Consider the following 20,259-nt stretch of genomic DNA (forward strand, 5'->3'; position numbering starts at 1 on the left):
GTGTAGATTCTGTGGATAACATAATTTCAGTTGCACTTCTTATCTATTGGGAGAGAAACCTAAAGGCAATATATTGCTACCATGACTAGTAGCCAGGTTCTGCTTAAGATTCATTCCATGAAAATATATCTAGGGGACCCTTGTATATGCAATTTTCATGGATTACACTGTCAAAGCAATTTTGAAATTTGAAATTCACTGGTAGTGAACGCCCCCTTATTACTTCACAGAACCTTGAGGCAGCATAGGCATTGAAATTAGTAATTCTCTGGAGCCTTTGATGTTTTCTGAGTATCAAGACTTACAAATCTATAGACTAATTTTCTACATACAATAGCTTGCCCTGCCAGTGTAGATAAACATAAACAAGAAGCTACTCCCACGCCCACTAGCACTGATAATGTTACCTAGTTGGGTAATGAAATATCTGCAAGCAAACAACCAAGCACAAAGAACTTTTCACTTCATACCTGTGAACATAATAAATGTGATATTTCAAATGACACTTCCTACTGTTGTAAATTAGTTTCAGTATATTATTTGCTACTTAATAGACCAGTCCTATCTATTTTATTTTAAAGTTCTGGAGCTTTAAAAATACTACTTTTGAATCCAACTGCTAGTAGGATTTACCTTTTGAAAAGATAACTTGGATATATTCTTTAACTTTGATATTTTTAATTCAGCACATAGCACTCCTGTTGACATGCCGAGTAGAAGTCAAAATGGAGACAGAGACAGTGGCATTGCTCGATCAGGTGATTATCCTTTTCTTTGTTCCTTTCAGAAGTGTAATCAAAAACTGTAATGAAATATCACTGAGTAGATTCAGATTTAATTTTGAGATGAAATTCATACATTCTTCTTTTGAATTGTTGTTGTTAATTGCGAAGTCGTGTCCGACCCATCGCGACCCCATGGACAACGTTCCTCCAGGTCTTCCTGTCCTCCACCATCTTCTGGAATCCATTTAAGTTCACACCTACTGCTTCAGTGACTCCATCCAGCCATCTCATTCTCTGTCGTCCCCTTCTTCTATTGCCCTCAATCTTTCCCAGCATTAGGCCCTTCTCCAGTGAGTCCTTCCTTCTCATTAGGTGGCCAAAGTATTTGAGTTTCAACTTCAGGATCTGGCCTTCTAAAGAGCAGTCAGGGTTGATCTCTTCTAGGACTGACCGGTTTGAACGCCTTGCAGTCCAAGGGACACGCAGGAGTCTTCTCCAGCACCATAGTTCAAAGGCCTCAATTCTTTGGCGCTCAGCCTTTCTTATGGACCAACTTTCACAGCCATACATTGCAACTGGGAAAGCCATGGCCTGGACTATACGCACTTTTGTTGGCAGGGTGATGTCTCTGCTTTTTAGTATGCTGTCTAGATTTGCCATAGCTTTCCTCCCCAAGAGCAAGCATCTTTTAATTTCTTGGCTGCAGTCCCCATCTGAGGTGATCTTGGAGCCCAGAAAAATAAAATCTGTCACTAACCTCCATTTCTTCCCCATCTATTTGCCAGGAATTGAGAGGGACAGATGCCTTTGAACAGTATTCCTTTGAATACTGTTAGTATATTCAGAAATAGGAATTACTTGCTTGTCACTTTGTTGTTGGTATAGATCAAAAAGTATCTTGATCTTTTTTTGTGTGTGTGATGTCCACTGTTAGATATTTTCCAAGCTCATTATTGAGACTTGCCAGTCTTGATTTTCTACTATTCACAGTTTATTGGTTTTAAGATAAATGTAAATGTCATCATTATGCCACCTTCAGGTTCTTAATGCTATAAGCATATTAGAATATTGGCAACATAAGACAAAATGAGGTTTTTGTTGTTATTTATAGTAATCTTCCCTTCTTGCTGCAATGCATATAGGTTTAATTGTTACTCATTTACTCTAGTTCCCAGAATTACATGGTCATGATTCTCTTATTCCCATTTCTTTCTTTCTTTTTAATATTAGATCTCTTGTGGCTACTATTCCTTTTCCTTTTATAATCATTTCTGTTGTTGTTAAGATTTCTGGATCTGCAAGGAGTTGTGTTTTTTCCCCTTGTTGCAGGAATTGGGCCTTCACCCTGGATCTTAAAGAGTCCCATTTGCAAATGCCTACCTTGTAGGAACAAATTTTAATTTCTGAATGTGCCATTTAGCCATTTATGAAGCAGACTTGCTCTAGCCATTCTTCCTGTTTGCAAACCACTCTGGCAACAAGCTCTAAAGACAGCTGTCTTTAAAGCCATTGTAGCTCTCTAATTCTAAATTTGAGATTATATTCCAGGACTGCTATGAAACTTACAGTATTTGCTTTTTTGAAATACTGATCAAAATCCTCTCCACCCACAAGGAAAAGGCTGGGTGCTATTAACTTCTTATTGCATTGAGAGACATAGAGTACAAGAAGAGGAATATCTCTGTTATTTCAACACTACGCCTGGAGTACTATTATAATTGAAACATCACAATCTGGTTCTCATCATCAACAGTACTCTGAATCAGCACATAGAGTTGCAGATTAGACACTTGGATATGAACTTCATTCTTCAGAAGCTCACTATCAGTCTTTCTAGGAGAAGGCTTCTCTCTTTCATTTACCCAGGGCTTTTTTTCTCATAGAATGCCCAGAACGGAGTTCTGGCACCTTTTTTGGATCAAACCTTGTAGGGTAGGCAAGGTGGGTTGTATGACGTGTGTGAGTTCCGGCACTTTTTTTTTTTTTTTTAGAAAAAAAAAGCACTGCATTTACCAGAGGACAAGAGAGAAATAATCCACATCTTTCAGATAGAAACAACATATTTTCAAGTAAAAATTAAAGATAGTTTGTCATGTAGCTAGTTCAATACCTAAAGTTACAATTTCTCCATTAACTTGCATCACCACATATGGTTCTGTACTACTGGTTTTTCAAGAAACTAAGATTAATATCCTTTTGTGATGATATTTTGTTTAGCAGTAAGACTGGATAGGGTTCATAAGTTTTACTCAACAGACTACAATTGAAGTCTGTAGCTGTTGTGCTTCATTTCAGAACTACTTGTGGTTTCAGTTCAACAAATACATCAGGTGTATGTATTTGAAATGGAAAGAGTTTTCTGCCCTATTTCCATTGCTGTTTTCAGGGCAGCATTGTTGTCCTTGATATGCTCCCCAAACCAATAGTTCAGGTCCTTCTTTATTGTTTTGAAGGTATATGGTCTTCTATAACCTCTGAATTCTTTTTGATGTTTTCCAAAGTTACTGCCTTGAATTTTGATCTAAGCTACACCTATCTGCTTGCTAGATTCTAAGATAGCTTCAGTGCTATGTCAAGAGATATCTCTCCTTCAGCAAAAATATTTCTTCCCTTCCCAAGTCAATCCCTAGTTTTCATTTAAATCAGGAAATAAAATTGGCTATTTTCTTTAATAGACCTTTTTTTTTCAGAAACTATTGTTATAATTTCCTGAATGTTTAATCCATGTTGCCTAATTTATGTGCATAAATTCACAGGATCTATATAAAGAACTGCCTTTATAGATAAGTATTCAATTCTCTCTATCTCTTATGTTCACTCCATAAAATAAAAATTCTATTGGCTATCTATAATAGAAGCATGGCTTGGCCACCTTCAAGTTCAGAAAAAATTACATTCTGACAAAATTACTGACATTTTTGCTTTGTTGACAGCATCTCTGAGTAGTCTTTTGATGACTCCATTATCATCTCCCAGCTCCTCTTCTAGTTACCAGCGCCGCTGGCTTCGAAGTCAAACCACAAGCTTGGAAAATGGCATTACACCTACACCTAGAAGGTAGGTTAACATAAACATTCTTCTTGTAATATAGATGTATGTAGTTTCTATTTGCAGTCTAAAATAAATAAATAGGTCTCACTGTTGGACTGCTCTAAACCAGCATAATAGTTACCATACTTTTAATTTTCCTTTTCACATCTCTAATTAAATGAGTTTACATGAAAGTTCATATATATTGGCTAAAATATGCAAATTTACTTTAAAGAGCAATCCACCCTGGAAGAGGGGGGGGGCAGAGGAAAGGATGAAAATTTTATGTATAGTTCAGTAGTGCAAAGCTGCCTTTCTGTTTTTAAGGAATTGCAGTACTTTGTAATGGGAGAGCTTCATTTAAACTAGATAGGGTCAGTGCTTTTTGGTCCTTCAGCAAGTTTTCTCACTATCCAGATTTAGGGTTACTGAACCTTTGAGCACAAGATGCTACAAATAAACATGTTGACAGTGATTGAAAGGCTCTGGTTATAAAGAAACTTGAGTGGGTGTAATAAATAACAGAACCTTTTAATTAATAGAACTTTAGGTGACCTAGTAAATTGTTCTGCCTTGAACTAATTAGTAATGCTTAACTGACACAATGGAAATTAGCCAGGTTTCAAGATAAATAAGGAATGAAATACATAAGAAGTTAACAAACCATCAACTTGGGTGGAGCTTTGTAGAAGAGGATTCAGACTTAAAATAAGGAAGACTTTGCTAGTCATAAGAGCTACAGTCTCTGTCCTGGAATCATGGATGCTCCATCTCTGAAGGTTTTTAAGAAAAGGTTGAACAGTCATTTGTCTGGGATGCAATGAGATTCTAGCAGATAATTAGATTACAAGACCTCTAAAGATCTATTTTCCAACCCTATAACTCTGTGAATAATCTAATGGGAAGAAATACCACTAATTGCTTCCTGAATATTAGAAGAAACCTCCACATCTAGTGAAATGTGCTTCATATGCTTCATGTGTAATTATTAACACCCAATTGCTATGAAGGTTCTGCTATTATATTCTTGGTAGACTCAACCCTCATTTGAAATATGTTAGCCTGTCATTAGTTGAATCATGTATTGAGACGTAAACACTATCTTGGAATCTTCTATGAGTTAGTGGAAAAAGTCTGAACTCAACAGAAAATAACTTAATTAAAATGGGGTGATATTGCCAATATTCTCTGTAGTCATTTCACTTGTTCAGCCAGAATTGTGTTCATTTTAGATCAATTTATTTCAAATCCCTTGTTCAAAGCTTAAGAGTCTTATCTTTGTTTTTATTATCCCATCAGGAATTGCTGATTAACATAACAGAATAACAAAGTTGGAAGGGACCTTGGAGGTCTTCTAGTCCAGCCCCTGCTCAAATAGGAGACCCTATACCATTCCAGAAAAGTGGCTGTCCACTCTCTTCTTAAAAGCCTCCAATGGTGGAACACCCACAACTTCTGAAGGCAAACTGTTCCACTGGGTAACTGTTGTCACTGTTAGGAAGTTTCTCCTTAATTACAGGTTGCTTCTCTCCTTGATTAGTTTCCATCCATTATTTCTTGTCCTGCCTTCAGGTGCTTTGGAAAATAGATTGACCCTCTCTTTGTGGCAGCCCTTCAAATATTGGAACACTGCTATCTTGTCCCCTCTGTCCTTTTTTTTTTTACTAGATTAGACATAGCCAATTCCTGCAACCTTTCTTCATATGTTTTAGCCTTCACCCCCCCCAATCATCTTTGTTGTTCTTCTCTGCATTCTTTCCAGAATCTCACCATTTTTTTTATATTGTGGTGATCAAAACTGGATGTAGTATTCCAAATGTGGTCTTAGTAAGGCATTATAAAGTGGTACTAACACTTCACATGATCTTAATTCTATCCCTCTGTTAATGCAGCCTAGGATTGCATTGGCTTTTTTGGCTGCTATAGTATACTACTGGCTCATATTTAAGTGATTGTCCATTAGAACAGGGCTTTTCAACCAGTGGTACTGGTACCACCTGTGGTACATTGGCACCTGGCAGGTGGTACACGACCATCCTAGAAAAGTAGCGGGAGAGGAGAATGAGCTGGATCGGTGGCAGCACCACACAAGCCTGAGCGAGAGATGGCTGGAGCTGCAGGGCTGTCAGGGCTCAGCGGAAGCACCAGTATCAGTGCCGCTTTTCAGCTGATCGGCGCTTCTTCGGGGCTGTCAGGGCTCAGTGGAAGCACCAGGATCAGTGCCAGGCTCCAGCTGGAGCTCGGCACTGATCCTGGTGCTTCTTCTGAGCCCTGAAGAAACACTAATCAGCTGGAAAGCAGCACTGATCCTGGCGCTTCTGCTGAGCCCAGAAGACGCGCCGATCAGCTGGAATGTTGCAGCATCTCCAGTGTCTTGTGATTTACATTCAGATGCTTGGCAACTGATTCATATTTATGATGGTCACAGTGTCCCAGGGTCATGTGAAGTGACCAAAACCTGCTGCAACCACCCAGCAGACGGGAGGAATAAAAACCAAACACTCCCCCACCCTACCCCGCTGCCAATCCTCAACAGAAATGCTCATAACAATGGAAACCTCGGACAGGAGGAAGAGTGCCGCCGGGTGGGCAGGCAGGTGTCTTGCTCGGCTGTGGCTTGGGGGGCACTTTTTTCAGTGCCATTGTAACTTCGAACAGTCACTAAGCAAACTGTTATAAGTCGAGGACTACCTGTACCTGTACTTTATCACTTTTTTCCTTTTTTTTTTTTTTTTTTTTTTTTTTTGGTCATCAAGTTTTTGACACCTTGCTAGGCGGCTGGTGGTACTCGGATGTTGCCATATCCTAAAAGTGGTACAATGGGTGAAAAGGTTGAAAAGCCCTGTATTAGAACTCCAAGATCCCTCTCATAGTTACTGCTATTGAGGCACGTTTCACCTATTTTGTACCTGTATATCTGGGAGTTTTTTTGTCTAAATGTAAACGCTTACTTTTCTCTCAACTGAATTTCATTTTGTTGGATAGGGCCCATTGTTCCAGTTTGTCAAGATCTTTTTGGTTCTTGAGCTTGTCTTCTGGGGTGTTGGCTATTCCTGCCAGTTTAGTGTCATCTGCAAATTTGATTAGTTCCCCTTCTATTCCCTCATCTAAGTCATTTATGAAGATATTGAAGAGTACTGAGCCTAAGACAGAGCCTTGTGGTACCCACTGCTTACTTCCCTCCATGTAAATGTAGTACCATTGAGTGGGATTTGTCAACTGGTTACAAATCCATTTAGTGATGTTGGTGTCTATCCCACATTTTTCAAGGTTGTTGTCTACTTTGTCAAATGCTTTATGAAATCCAATATACTATGTCCACAGTATTTCTCTGATCCACAAATTTAGTCATTTTGTCAAAGAATGAAATAAGATTTATTTGGCATAATCTATTTTTGACAAACCCATGTTAGCTTCTGGTAATAACTTTGCTTGCTTCTAGTTTTTTGCAGATCTGTTGCTTGATTATCTTTTCAGGATCTTCCCAGATATTGATATCAGGCTGATTGGTCTGTAGTTTCCTGGATCTGTTTCCCCTCTCCCCCCCCCCTTTTTTTTTTTTTTTTTGAGGATGGGAACTACATCAGCTCTTTTCCAGTCTTCTGATAGTTCCTCTGTGCTGCATGATGTTTGAAAGATAGGATTCAATCATTCTGAGATCATGTCTGCCAGCTCCTTTAGAACTCTGGGATGTAATCCATCTGATCCTGGTGATTTGAACTTGTCTAAAGTACAGGTGTTCTCTTACTATTTTCTTGCCTATTTTAATTTGTATTGCTAGTCTGTATTTTATGGTTCTGTTTTTGGTAGGTTGGGCTATTTTTGCTTTTTGTGTGAAGAGAGATGCAAAGAACGAATTAAGCAGCAGTGCTTTCTCCCTGATGCTCATCACTTTCTTGCCATCTTCTCCCATTAGTGGACTGGTTGTTTCCTTGACTTTTTGTTTCTTTACATTGAAAGAAACCTTTTATTATTTTTGACATTTATTGCAAGTAGCTTTCCTGACTCCATGTTTGCAAATTCGGACTGTATGCTGTATGCTGGTATTCTGCCTTAGTAATGTGTCCCTCTTTCCATTTTTTATACTTATGCTTTTTGTCTTTCAATTTATCAGAGAGTTCTTTGTGCAACCATCCTGATTTCTTCTTGGATTTCCTAGTTTTGTTTTTCAGAAGAATTGTGCTGGATTGCGCTTTTATAATAAGATTTTTCAGAGTTTCCCAAGCTTCTTTAGTTGTTCTCCCCTTTAAGATTTTCATATATTGAATTACGTCCAGTATAGCTGACCCTCTAGTTCCTCTTCTACCTTTTGGATAACAACATTGTCAGCTAGGATCATAAGGAACATGTTTGATCTCCCACTTGATGTAGAGTTTATCTCCCAGTTGATGTCAGGGTAGCTAAAGTCCCCCATTACTACTGTGGTAGGTTTCCTACATACATTTGTTAACTGATTAGCAAAAAGTTCATCTATTTCTTCTGCTTGTTTGGGTGGCTTATAGTATACACCTATGGCAGTGGTGGTGAACCTATGGCACAGGTGCCACTCGGAGCCCTCTCTGTGGGCATGCACGCCGTCGCCCTAGCCCTAGGCCTTCAACTGGGTTTTCGCTTTAGGCCTCTGCCACCGGGTGCAAAAAAAAAAGGTTTAATCAATCAGTCAATTTCAACTTCTCACGGGAAAAAAAAAGATCTAGCAAAGTTGGAATTGATTGATTGAACTTTTTAGTCCCACCCAGACTGCCGTTACCACTGCAGCCATGCCCACCCAATGGGCAACACCCACTCGGCACCCGATGATGCATAAGTGGGTTTTGGGTTGCAGTTTGGGCACTCGGTCTCTAAAAGGTTTGCCATCACTGACCTATGGCAATGTCATTCTTTTTTCCTTTTACGTTAACCCATTTGCATTCAAAAAGGCTTTCATGCTTGGTTTTATGCATTTCTGTAGTTGCATAATGATCTTTTACATATAATACAACTCCCCTATTCATTTGTTAGGTCTGTTTCTTTTCAACAGTTTATATCCTTCCAGCAGTACATTCCAGTCATATCATCCCATCAAGTTTCGATAATGGCAACTATACTATATTTGCCCTCATGTACCAGTACCCTATTTGTTCCTCAAATTTGAGCATTTGTGTATAGGCATCTGAGTCCTTTATGGCTGACCCTGGGCATGCTTCCGACATCTCCTGTTTTATATCTTGAGTTTTTCTTCCTTCCCATCACTCACTACTTCCTTGTTTGATTGGTTTTCTGGGAGTTTATGTTTGGGATTAGGTTCTAAAGATTCCAAACATTAGTCACCCTCCCCCTCTCAGATTTAGTTTAAAGCCCTTCGGATAAGCTGAGCCAGTAGTTTTCCAAATACATTCTTTCCGGTTCTGGTGAGATGCAACCCATCTCTTGCTAGAAATCCTTTATGTAGGTAATGCAGACCATGTCTAGGAATCCAAAATTCTTTTGTTGGCACCATCCCTTAAGCCAGTGGTTTGTTTCTAAAATCCTTTATTACCTCATTGATGTTGACCTTTTGTTGGAAGTACAGATGAAAACACTACCTGTGCTCCTAATGCTTAACTTTCTTGCAGAGCTGCTCATAGTTTCTTGATATTATTTTCATTCATCCCTAATGAAAGAGAAGAAAAAGGTAGTAATCTAAGGGAGTGATTATTTTAATAAGTCTCTCAAACACACAAAATACCGAATAACTGGTTGAGAGGAATTTGGTAGACATACCTCTCCATAAAAATATAAAATACAGTAATGTTTTAGTATTAGGGTCTTAAGCAAATCTCAGTATGCTGATGGTCTTAGTAAATTGTGATTACACTGTATTTTTTAATAATACCAGTCATTTCAATATGTGTAGTCTTGGTTTCTATTGGTATTTATAATTATATATTCAATTATATATATTGCAAAAGTATTAAAATGATTTTGATCTACATTCAGTACAAACATCAGGGCAATCATAATAAAATAAAATAAAATCAATAAAATGATTTTTGCTATAAAATGCTTTCTTGTAATCTCAGGATAATAAGTAATAGTGTGTATGAGCTTACAAGTAAGACTTCTTAAAAAATGAAAGGGAAAAAATATCCTCCTTTGTTTCTGAACTTGGTCTAAACATCTAAATTGTATTCCTATCTTAAGAAAGGTTGTTTATTTACAGAATAAGTGCAGGTGGCATCAGCTGTCCTTTCAGTCTTAGGTGCACCATTCTTTTTTTCCTTATTGACCATTCATTAGACAATCAATGGGGATCAGATTACCATTTCTTCACTGCTTTTAAGAAGAGGAAAATACATTTTTTGTGAAGGGTATTGAAAAGAAAATGAGATAAAGTGAAATGTTGAAATTGACTGAAATGTTCACAGGGCTGAGATAGTTCCAATGTAAGGACCCACCCCACTTTGCATCTTAAGAAGACAGAACTCTTGGAATAATTCTTCCAACAGGCATCCTTTATTAAGAGAAAATGGTTGCAGGCATTCTAGACAGGACCTGGGGCCCAAACCCTATGGTTCAAGGTTTTAAGGGATCCCCAGCAGCCCCAACCCACCCTCTTTCCAGCGACAATCCCAGGCATTATATTTCCACCCCCTTTTCCTTACTGCCGGCTGGATGGAGACTTCAGAGAAAACTACATGAAAGGTAATAGCCCCCTTTGTTATGATTAGGCCTTTTGGTGCTATCCACATTCAGTTCCTTTGAAGTGTACTGAAGGAAGTGAGGGCCATAAAGCCCCTTTGTTCACCCCCTTCCCTTCATCGTATGACAGAATCCATAAAAGGCAGAAATGGGGTTTTCTATAGTTGATAATTAGAGATGAAATATAATTGGATTCTGACATCCTGCCCCCTCAAATATAAGACAGATTCACCTGAAAGAAAACAAAACAGGTATAAAAGTTAGTCAGGCTTGTTAGGATATTCTGTGTGAAACTTCTTTAAAAGCTTCGGGGCTCTGACATGACGTTTATGGACCCACTCGTTTTGTGAGGCAGGGAGGTGTTTCCAGGCAACTAGGTACTGAGTTGCTCCATGATATCTCCTAGAGTCTAGAATTTCCTTTATTTCAAAGTGTTGTTCACCCTCCACCATGATTGGAGGTGGTGGTGGGGGGGATTTTTGGCTGTAAAGCTGACTGATGCTCTCTTTCCAGGGAGTTTTCTCTCTTTCTTGCTCCATTATTTGACATGGTAATTTTTTGCAAAATCCCCCGGCAAGGGTCTCCCTTCCAGGTGGATTAATTTTGCAAGTCCTGTCTAATATAAGAACCCACCCCACTTTGCATCTTAAGAAGACAGAACTCTTGGAATAATTCTTCCAACAGGCATCCTGTATTAAGAGAAAATGGTTGCAGGCGTTCTAGACAGGACCTGGGGCCCAAGCCCTATGGTTCAAGGTTTTAAGGGATCCCCAGCAGCCCCAACCCACCCTCTTTCCAGCGACAATCCCAGGCATTATATTTCCACCCCCTTTTCCTTACTGCCAGCTGGATGGAGACTTCAGAGAAAACTACATGAAAGGTAATAGCCCCCTTTGTTATGATTAGGCCTTTTGGTGCTATCCACATTCAGTTCCTTTGAAGTGTACTGAAGGAAGTGAGGGCCATAAAGCCCCTTTGTTCACCCCCTTCCCTTCATCGTATGACAGAATCCATAGAAGGCAGAAATGGGGTTTTCTATAGTTGATAATTAGAGATGAAATATAATTGGATTCTGACATCCAGCTAGGTTCATGCTTCTCTAAGCTCACACTGTGATTTGTTTAGTTTTGGCTTAATATACAGGTATGTGGAACCCTAGCCTTTATGGTTTTTCTTTATTGATTAGTCTTTATTGAATGAATCATGTCTAAGACAAATAGTGGCTTATCAAGACCCAGTTCTGTTTAACTGAATGGGATTCTTGAGTGTATCACCTTGTTATGCATCAATTAAAACACTTAAGCATTTGCTAGCAGCTGAACATATCTTGCAACTTTCTTCTCCAATAGGTCAATTGAAGAAACGTTCAGTATGGCAGATGAAAGCTGTGGCCTCAGTCCTGCACTGATTCGAAGGAAGAAAATTGCGATCAGCATCATTTTCACCCTTCCTGAGAAAGAAGAGGACCAGAGAAATTTCCAGGATTTCTTCTTCTCTCATTTCCCCTTATTTGAATCACATATGGGCAAGCTGAAAAGGGCAATTGAAATGGTAAAGCAGTGAACAAATTTAGTTTCTGTGCTTACCACCTCTAAGTGAGTAAGAATGAGAGATAACATATTAGGTTATCTCTAGAAATTTTGTAACTCAATTCTTCTTCAGAAGTTTACGTGCTGAATTACCAAAAACTATTATCTTTCTAACAATTTCAGTATCTATTTTTCCTGTACTTCCTGAATGCTGTGAATATAGTCCAAATAACTGACAGAAGGGTTTGCATGTAGAATTAACTGTACATGCATATATCCCTCAATATGTTTCCTATGCAAGCAAATTTCTAGATTAGAAATTTATAGCTTTACAAAACATTTGTTCTAGATAGGTGCATTGTACTTGTAGCCATTAAAAAATAGGACAGTGGGCTGGGCTGGCGACATACCCCTTTCCTGTGCTTTAATACAATATATCGGTGATAAATCTGAAGGAGGTTTAATTTGCACCCAGCATTCCTCCTCATTTTTAAATAAGTCCTATTGTGTTCCCTTCCACTTAGGTTTATTTAAAGCCTTTTTATTTGAGTGCATGACTTGTGGTAGTGCTTCCTGAACAGACTTTTCAATGCATCTACCTGACTGTCCACTTTTAGGTGCCAAATGTTTTACTTGCCTTTTTTTTTTCTTTTTTTCTTTTCTTTTTTACGGGAGGGGAAGGTTCTAAGGCAGTGGTTCTCTACCTGTGGGTCAGGACCCCATTTGGGGTCGAACGACCATTTCACGGGGGTTGCCAAACAACGCAGTCCACCATTTTTTCCCCTTTTCCTTAGCTGTGCTACTCCCTTTTATTCTATTGGCTTTTGAAAGCCAATAGAATAGACTCTCTTGAATAGAGTCTAATTCTATTGGCTTTCAAAAGCCAATAGGAATTGTCCAGGCTGTCTCTGCCCTGCTGAGCCCGCCAAAAGTCCCATTCTGCAAACGGTGCTGCACCAGTTGAGTAGTCCTCGACTTATGACCGGTTGAGTAGGTCTCGACTTACGACCGGTTGGGGGGTCGCGGCATTAAAAAGGTTGAGAACCACTGTTCTAAGGACTGTACTGAGAGGGTTAAGGGAACGATGCAGATTAGTTGAGCCTGTATCATACTTGTGGTTGGGGCTGAAATTTTCTAGTTTTCTTTTTATTTGGTGGGGTAGCCTACTTCTGTAGTTTTTGGATACTTTCTACTTCAAAAGAGCTGTAGAATTTTTTTTTTTTAAATCATTTTAGCTGAAGGTTTAGGTTGCACGCATCTGCTCTAGAATTCTTTTCTTTGTAGGCAAATACCAGAAAGAAGAAAGTGTAAAAACTTGTATCTCAGGTTTGATGTCTCAATAGACATCCAGAAAGAACCACCTTTGCATTTATTTTTAACCCATTCTTATTTTTCCCCCTAAGGCTATGATCACATGTAGAAAAATAACAGAAACAAACCAAAGAGTGCAAGTTTACATTAGCCATATTATGGATGCACTGGATGTATTTAGGTGAGTTATTGTTACATCAAATTTTATTGGCATGGACAAGATACGCATCTGTTCTTAAGATTAGTCTATTTCACAACTCAGATCCTGTTCTTTTTTTTTTTTTACTCTTGTCCTTGCACTAATCTATAGATCGTTCTCGACTTATGACCACAATTGAAACCAAAATTTCTGTTGCTATGTGAGACAGTTGTTAAATGAATTTTGCTCCATTTTATGGCCTTTCTTGCCACAGTTGTTAAGTGAATCACTGCAGTTGTTAAATTAGTAACATGGTTGTAAAGTGAATCAGGACTCCTCATTGACTTTGCTTGTCAGAAGGTCACAAAAGGTGATCACATGACCCCGGGATGCTGCCATCGTCATAAATACATGCCAATTGCCAAGAGTCTGAATTTTGATCACATGACCCTGGGGATGCTGTAACATTCATAAATGTGAAAAATGGTCATGTCATTTTTTTTCAATGCTGTTATAACTTCAAACAGTCACTAAATGAATTGTTGTAAGTCGAGGACTAACTATATATTTGTGTAGATTTTAATGAAGATTGTTTGAATCTTCTTCACTTGAAACTAAACTAAGGTTGAAAATATTTCAAACTTGATTTCTGTAATAAGTTGATAATAAATAGAGAATTCCTACATTTATTTGTTGACCTCCCCCTTCTCTTTTTCTTCAAATCTTTCAGGCTAACTTATGCTAGAAATGATCTTGTATGTAACATTACTTTCTGAAAGAGGCAAAAGATCATTTGTGGATAGTGATTTATGGGATGGTGATGTCATTTTTGTTCCTGAAACACACACAACATATACCTGCAGTTCAGAAACATAATCTTTTATTCAGTGGTATTCTGGAGTATTGGCTTATGAGAGCTGATTGTTAAACTTTTAGGCATTAAAAGCAAAGCTGACCCCCAATATCTAGCATGCAATATATTTTTGGCCACAAATGGTACAGTAGCAATGGAATTACTAGAACTGATTATTAAATATCAGCTTGCAACTGCCTTTACCTACAGCAGAGTATCCATAACTTTATAATATATTAGGATAGAAGAGTTTTTTAAAAAAACAATCTGCCTTGTTGACTTCAACCCTCATAACTTCATGGACGTTTCCATGCCATTTACTTTGTGGCAGTACAGAAGTCATTTGCCATTGCCACCTTTGAGTATTACTTACCAATATACCTGGGATTTTGTAATGGTTTCCCATCCAGGTATTAGTGAGGTCCAATTCTGTTTAGCCTTTTTAGAGTCTGTCAGATGCTCCTATTTTTATTGGATAGAATTTTTTAAAGTAAGATTTAAAGCTGCTGTTCTTTAAATATATGTTGGTTGGTTGGTTATAATAAGTACCTCCATTATGTATTTATACTATGATAAATGCTTCAATGTCAAGGGATCACTGTCAACATTTTTTTTACTATATATTTTAAGCCATTGTTTTTCTTTGTCTTTTCTTTTTTTTGAAAAAAATTTATTTTCAATTTTACAATACATAACAATCTTACAAATACTTCAGATAAAAAATAAAACAAATTGATACACACCACATTCGGTCTTGCCCGCCCATTTCCCCCCAAACTGCATCCCACCTCAAACCAAGTTACTTCTTTCCCTCTTTTTCTTCACTCACCCCCTCTCCTCCTTCACCTCAACCTTCCTACTTACTTCTCACCTTCTTCTTCTCCCTCTTGATGCGGTCCAGGGGAAATGCCCGAGCAGTTCCTCTCTCAAAATTAAAACATTATTATATACAATAAGACTATTTCTACTTTATCTGAACTACTTAACTTCAACCCATCCACCCCCCCCTCCCCCCACCCCCACCCCGACTTCCCAGAGCAAAATACAGGATTATGCAAACATATCAAACATAATCTATTTAAGTTTACTAATTATACAATGAACAAAATCATAAAAACCCTTAACTCTCTTCAAACTTTAACATCATAAGTTTATAAACAAAATCATTACTCATAGAATAAGTGAAACTTTGTAGTTCCATATTTCTTTTGAACATATTCTATCTTCTCCATACGTTAAAATATCTCTCTTGTGAATGGTCCTTTAAATAAGCAGAAATTTTAGCCATTTCTGCTAAATTAGAAAGCTTAAATACCCATTCTTCTAAAGAAGACAGAGAGTCTTTTTTCCAGTATTGACCCACCAATAATCTTGCTGCTGTTATTAAGTTCAACATTAAAATAGTTTCTTTAACATTAAAATCCACAAAAATTTCCAAAAGAAACAGTTGGGGAGTAAACTTAATCTTCCTTTTAAAAACCTTTTGAATGTTCCACCAAATCATAATCCAGAAGGCTTTAATAACTTTACAAGTCCACCAAACATGAAAATAGGTTGCATCCAAGCAACCACATCTCCAACATTTAGGTTGCAGGTTCAGGTACATACCGGACAGTTTTTTAGGATCCAGATGCCATCTATAAAACATTTTATAAAAATTTTCCCTCAAATTCTGGGCCTGCGTCAATTTAAGATTTCTAGTCCAAATTACCTCCCATAGGTCCAACGAGATCGGTTCTTGAATATTCTGGGCCCATTTAATCATACAATCTTTAACTAACTCTGTTTCTGAATCCAATTTTATTAACTCATTATAAATTCTTTTAATATGGGCACATTTCTGATCCTTGATCTGAATTACCAAATTTTCATCTACTAAAGTAATTCCCACTTTCTTATCCAAAGTCCATCTCTGCACGATTTACAAATATTGAAACCACGATTGTAAAATATTTTCTTGCCTTAACACATCAGAAGACTTTAATTGCCAATCAGTACCCGACCAACTCTTTATACGAAATGTTGTCAAAATTCACCCCCTTAGAAACCCCCTGGATTGCTTGTCCAGGGATCCCCCAAATAGGTATTTTATAATTTAATTTATAATAATATTTTTTCCAAACTCGAAGTAAAGCATATCTTAAAATATGTGACTTAAAGACCGAATCTACTTTCTTATCAAAAATTAAATATGCATGCCAACCATATAATAAATCCCACCCTTCAAGAACAAGAATATCTCTATTTGTTAAATTAAGCCAGTCACTTACTAAAATTAAAGTGGCCGCATCATAATATAATTTCAGATTTGGTGCTTTAAGTCCACCTCTTTCTCGAGCATCTTGTAAAATCTTAAACTTTACCCTTGATTTCTTCCCACCCCAAATAAATTTATTAATACTCTTCTGCTACTCATCCATTGTTTTTCAAATTTGGCAACTTTAGGATGTGTGGACTTCAGCTTCCAGAATTTCCCAAAATGCATGCTCTAAGCCACTGGTTCTTAACCTTTTTGAATGAATCGCCCCCTTGAGCCAATGAGGAAGTTGTCATCCCCCCCTCCCCCAACATAACCTCTTAATCACAACATAGGAAATAATTCTTCAATTTATGCAAACACTTTTTTTGTTTTCTTTAAAATTGTCATCAGGACATATCGATGCAAATAATTTATTTCCAGTCTTTTTCCCATATCTCCCATATTCTGGCCAATGGCATACAACTGTATGGGTAGAGGCTGCTGTGCAATGCGCATGAAGATAAGCAATGCGTATTCATATATGTACGGCGTTCTGTACTGAAGCTAGCTGGAGGAACATTTGAAAACACAATTCAATCCACTAATAGCGAGCGATCTGATGTTTTTGTATGACAGATATAAAGCGATTTATTGTACGAAAAAGTCTCAAAAGTGTCCCCAAAACGTCTCGCCCCATCGCCCCCATATCGCCCCCTTTTCGTTCCTTCACCCCCGTACCACCCCTTTTCATTCCATTGCCCCCCTGAAAAATGAAATTGCCCCCACTGCTCTAAGCCATTAGTTAGGCCATTATGGTCCCAGAAATAAATAGTACACAGTTGTATAAAATAGAGGCCAGTAGTATTTGTGACTAAATAGTTGATTAGGAATTCTTCAGTAGCATGTTTAATAATAGTAACTTGCAGCTGGGTAATTGTAACTTTTCAAGTTATCACACTGCTGGTTAGATTTATATGCCACCTTCCTGAAATTTCAAAGGTGCTTTTTTCTTCAAAAGGCAGCTGGACTGTTGTTTTTTTCTTGAGGACAAAGAAGAAAACATTTAGCTTCTCACCCAAGAAACTTTGTCAGTTCTGATGGGGGGGGGGGAATGATGAAGCTTCGTGGATGAGAAGCGAAACATTTATTTCTTCTTTCCCAAGGAAAAAACAATCCAGTCCAATTTCTTTTTGAAGAAAAAAAGTACCTTTGAGATAACTATGACTTGGATGACTGAGAATCTCCAGAGATATGTTCCTGAAACTTTCAGGAAACAAATGATGGATTGAAAATGAAAAGCAGAGCTGATAACTGCAGTTGAATGAGGAGCTTGCAAGTAGACTGGGTCTTTGATAATTCTTCTCCATACAAGGAGAGGACTTGAGTTCACAGTGTTCCAGAAAGCTGCTTCTTGTGAGAAAACCACAGTCTCCAGTGGAGTTAGTGCTCTGGGAGTCAAGGAAAATAGCCATCTACGGTAGCTCAAACTGTGGTCTTCACCTTTGAAAAGACATTAAATTTGCATACTTTTCTAGTCACTTTCAGAAATTGCTTTTTAACTGCTTTTTAGCTGTTAGGAACCTTTGGATCGACAAGTTTGACAATGAGTTTTCTTCAATCTTTAATGAAAGAAGTTTTAACTGCAAGTTTAACAAGTTAAAAAAAATGGGATAAAAAACAAAATAGTGATTTTGATTTTAGAAAGTTAAATGGACTAAGATTTCAGATAAATTTGAAATAAGATTTTGGAATTAATTATATAGTATCCTTTCCATAGGAAAATGTTTTTTGATTTTTTTAAAAATTAAAGATAAAAATTGGAAACTAGAGAGAATTAGAATGAATTAAAGATTACAATTAAAGGAGAACACTCAAACTCAATTTACAATTACAGAGTGAAGAATATTGAAGAATATTTGTGAATAGTGGATTCAGAAGTTAACTTTAAGAGTGTCTGAGATAAGACTTTGATTAAAAGATATTGTGGAAGAGGAACAAATTTTACCTGACAAAATCGAAACTGATTTGAAAATGTCAAGCTATAAAAATGACATGTAAAAAAATGTTGCAGTGCACATTCAAAAGAAACTGACTGATGTTTTTATAATTAAAAGGGATATATAAATAACAAACTAAGAGAATGACCTGGATAATTTTTGTACATTGAATTTCCAAAAGAGGCTTGTTAGAAATTTTGAAGAATTTGTGAGAAGGGACAGAGAAAAAGTGAAAAACCAAGTTCTAGGACATATTTAAATAAATAGTTTGAAGGAACTAAAGATCAAGATAATTAGAAGTAAAAGGAAGGAATATAAAATTGGATTATTTAATCAAGATTTAAGTAGATATGTTATTCTCTTTGGTAACTTTTAATAGTCTTTAGTTGATCAGGACTAAAACGAGGTTTTAAGGATTTATTTATAGATCATAGATGAGACATGGGAAGAAAAGATCATTTGCTGTATTTAAAGAGAAGATGATAAGTTATTAAAATTGTTTATACTTGTAATGAAGGAGAAAGGTCACTTTTTATATTTCTTTTTCTTTACTGTATTCTTTTGTCTGTTTTTTATTTTCTGCACATTCTAATTTTTATTTTTTTCCATTGTATTAATTGTTACTAGTGTAAATGTAATTTTTAATAAAAATCTATATGCTACTAAAACTCTCCTATTTGTGTGTGGGTAACTTTTAACTGGGCAAAATGGTGCATTATAAAGAAACAATTTTTGAATCAAAGTTCCTCAAATGGATAACTTACTGTATGTGTCCAAAATCCAGGCAAATTTTATACAATGTTTTATGATCTAAATATTATCATAAAACATTTCATCACACAATACAAACTTTGATAAAACATTTCTTATGGTCAATTCCTGATTTTTGACCATGCTATATAGTTTAATGTGGGCTATTTTCCAGGGAGATACTTCTCTGAATATCTCCCTGAATTTTTATAAACTTTTGCAGCAAAGGCAGTATATTAGAAATTCTGCCAGTGTTATGGAATTTGCCAAGAAAATGTCTCTGAAACTATGATCCAATGGGTCACAGGTCATCTAATTACCCTTAACAATTTATATGCCACCTTTTCTTCAGGAGCACCGTGCAATATCCACAGCACTGCCTATTTTTCCATTATGCAGCTGCTTTTTGTGGTAGAGCAGAGAAATACTACCTGACCGAAAGACTGCATTCAAACTTGCATTGCTAGAGCTCCAAAACCACTATATCAATCTGGGTCTCTACCCTGCTGAGCACAAAATATATGTGGGAAGCTACTAGAGTTGAAAGAAAAGCAAGAATTTGGCAAGAATGTCATTCATTTGGCATTCAGTCAAATTAAAACATAAATATAAATCTTGAAAAGTGAGTGGCTGGTATGAAAGAAGTATATTGATGTATTTTGGTTATACAGAGAGAATGAATGATGATAAATTGCAAAATACATATACAAAGGAAGAGTGAATAGATCAAGAGGAAGAACAGCAGGCAAAATACTTTTATATTTGAACCATGTCCTCTTGTTTAAGCTAACAAGATCCTTTTCTTTTGGTAGAACTACAATATGGAATTTATACACAGTTCCAAGGATTGCAGAACCTGTGTGGCTTACTATGATGGCCTGTGCTTCAGAAAAGGACCTGTTATGCCAACACTTTCTCAAGGAATTTGCTGTTTTGATAGAACAGAGCAGCAAAAACCAGTGAGTAATATTGTTTTGTGTTACTCCTCTAGTTTGAATGGGTGGTTTATTGCAGAGATACAATTTT

General features: G+C 37.1%; 1 protein-coding gene across 6 annotated transcripts in view; it reads left to right on the top strand.

Moving 5' to 3' along the window:
- Positions 1-20,259, top strand: part of FNIP2 (folliculin interacting protein 2) — a 73,580-nt gene that overhangs the window by 34,628 nt on the left and 18,693 nt on the right. For 5 of the 6 annotated variants that reach the window (XM_039319376.1, XM_039319377.1, XM_039319373.1 and 2 more), the window contains 5 exons: positions 687-758; positions 3,659-3,782; positions 11,765-11,966; positions 13,348-13,436; positions 20,046-20,192. In XM_039319376.1, the coding sequence (XP_039175310.1) occupies positions 687-758; positions 3,659-3,782; positions 11,765-11,966; positions 13,348-13,436; positions 20,046-20,192 (634 nt within the window). The remainder of the gene's footprint in view (positions 1-686; positions 759-3,658; positions 3,783-11,764; positions 11,967-13,347; positions 13,437-20,045; positions 20,193-20,259) is intronic. The other variant, XM_039319374.1, reaches the window with a different exon arrangement.

The sequence above is a fragment of the Crotalus tigris genome, unplaced genomic scaffold, assembly GCF_016545835.1.
Source record: "Crotalus tigris isolate CLP2741 ecotype Arizona unplaced genomic scaffold, ASM1654583v1 scf7180000023581.319791, whole genome shotgun sequence".
Lineage (NCBI taxonomy): Eukaryota > Metazoa > Chordata > Lepidosauria > Squamata > Viperidae > Crotalus > Crotalus tigris.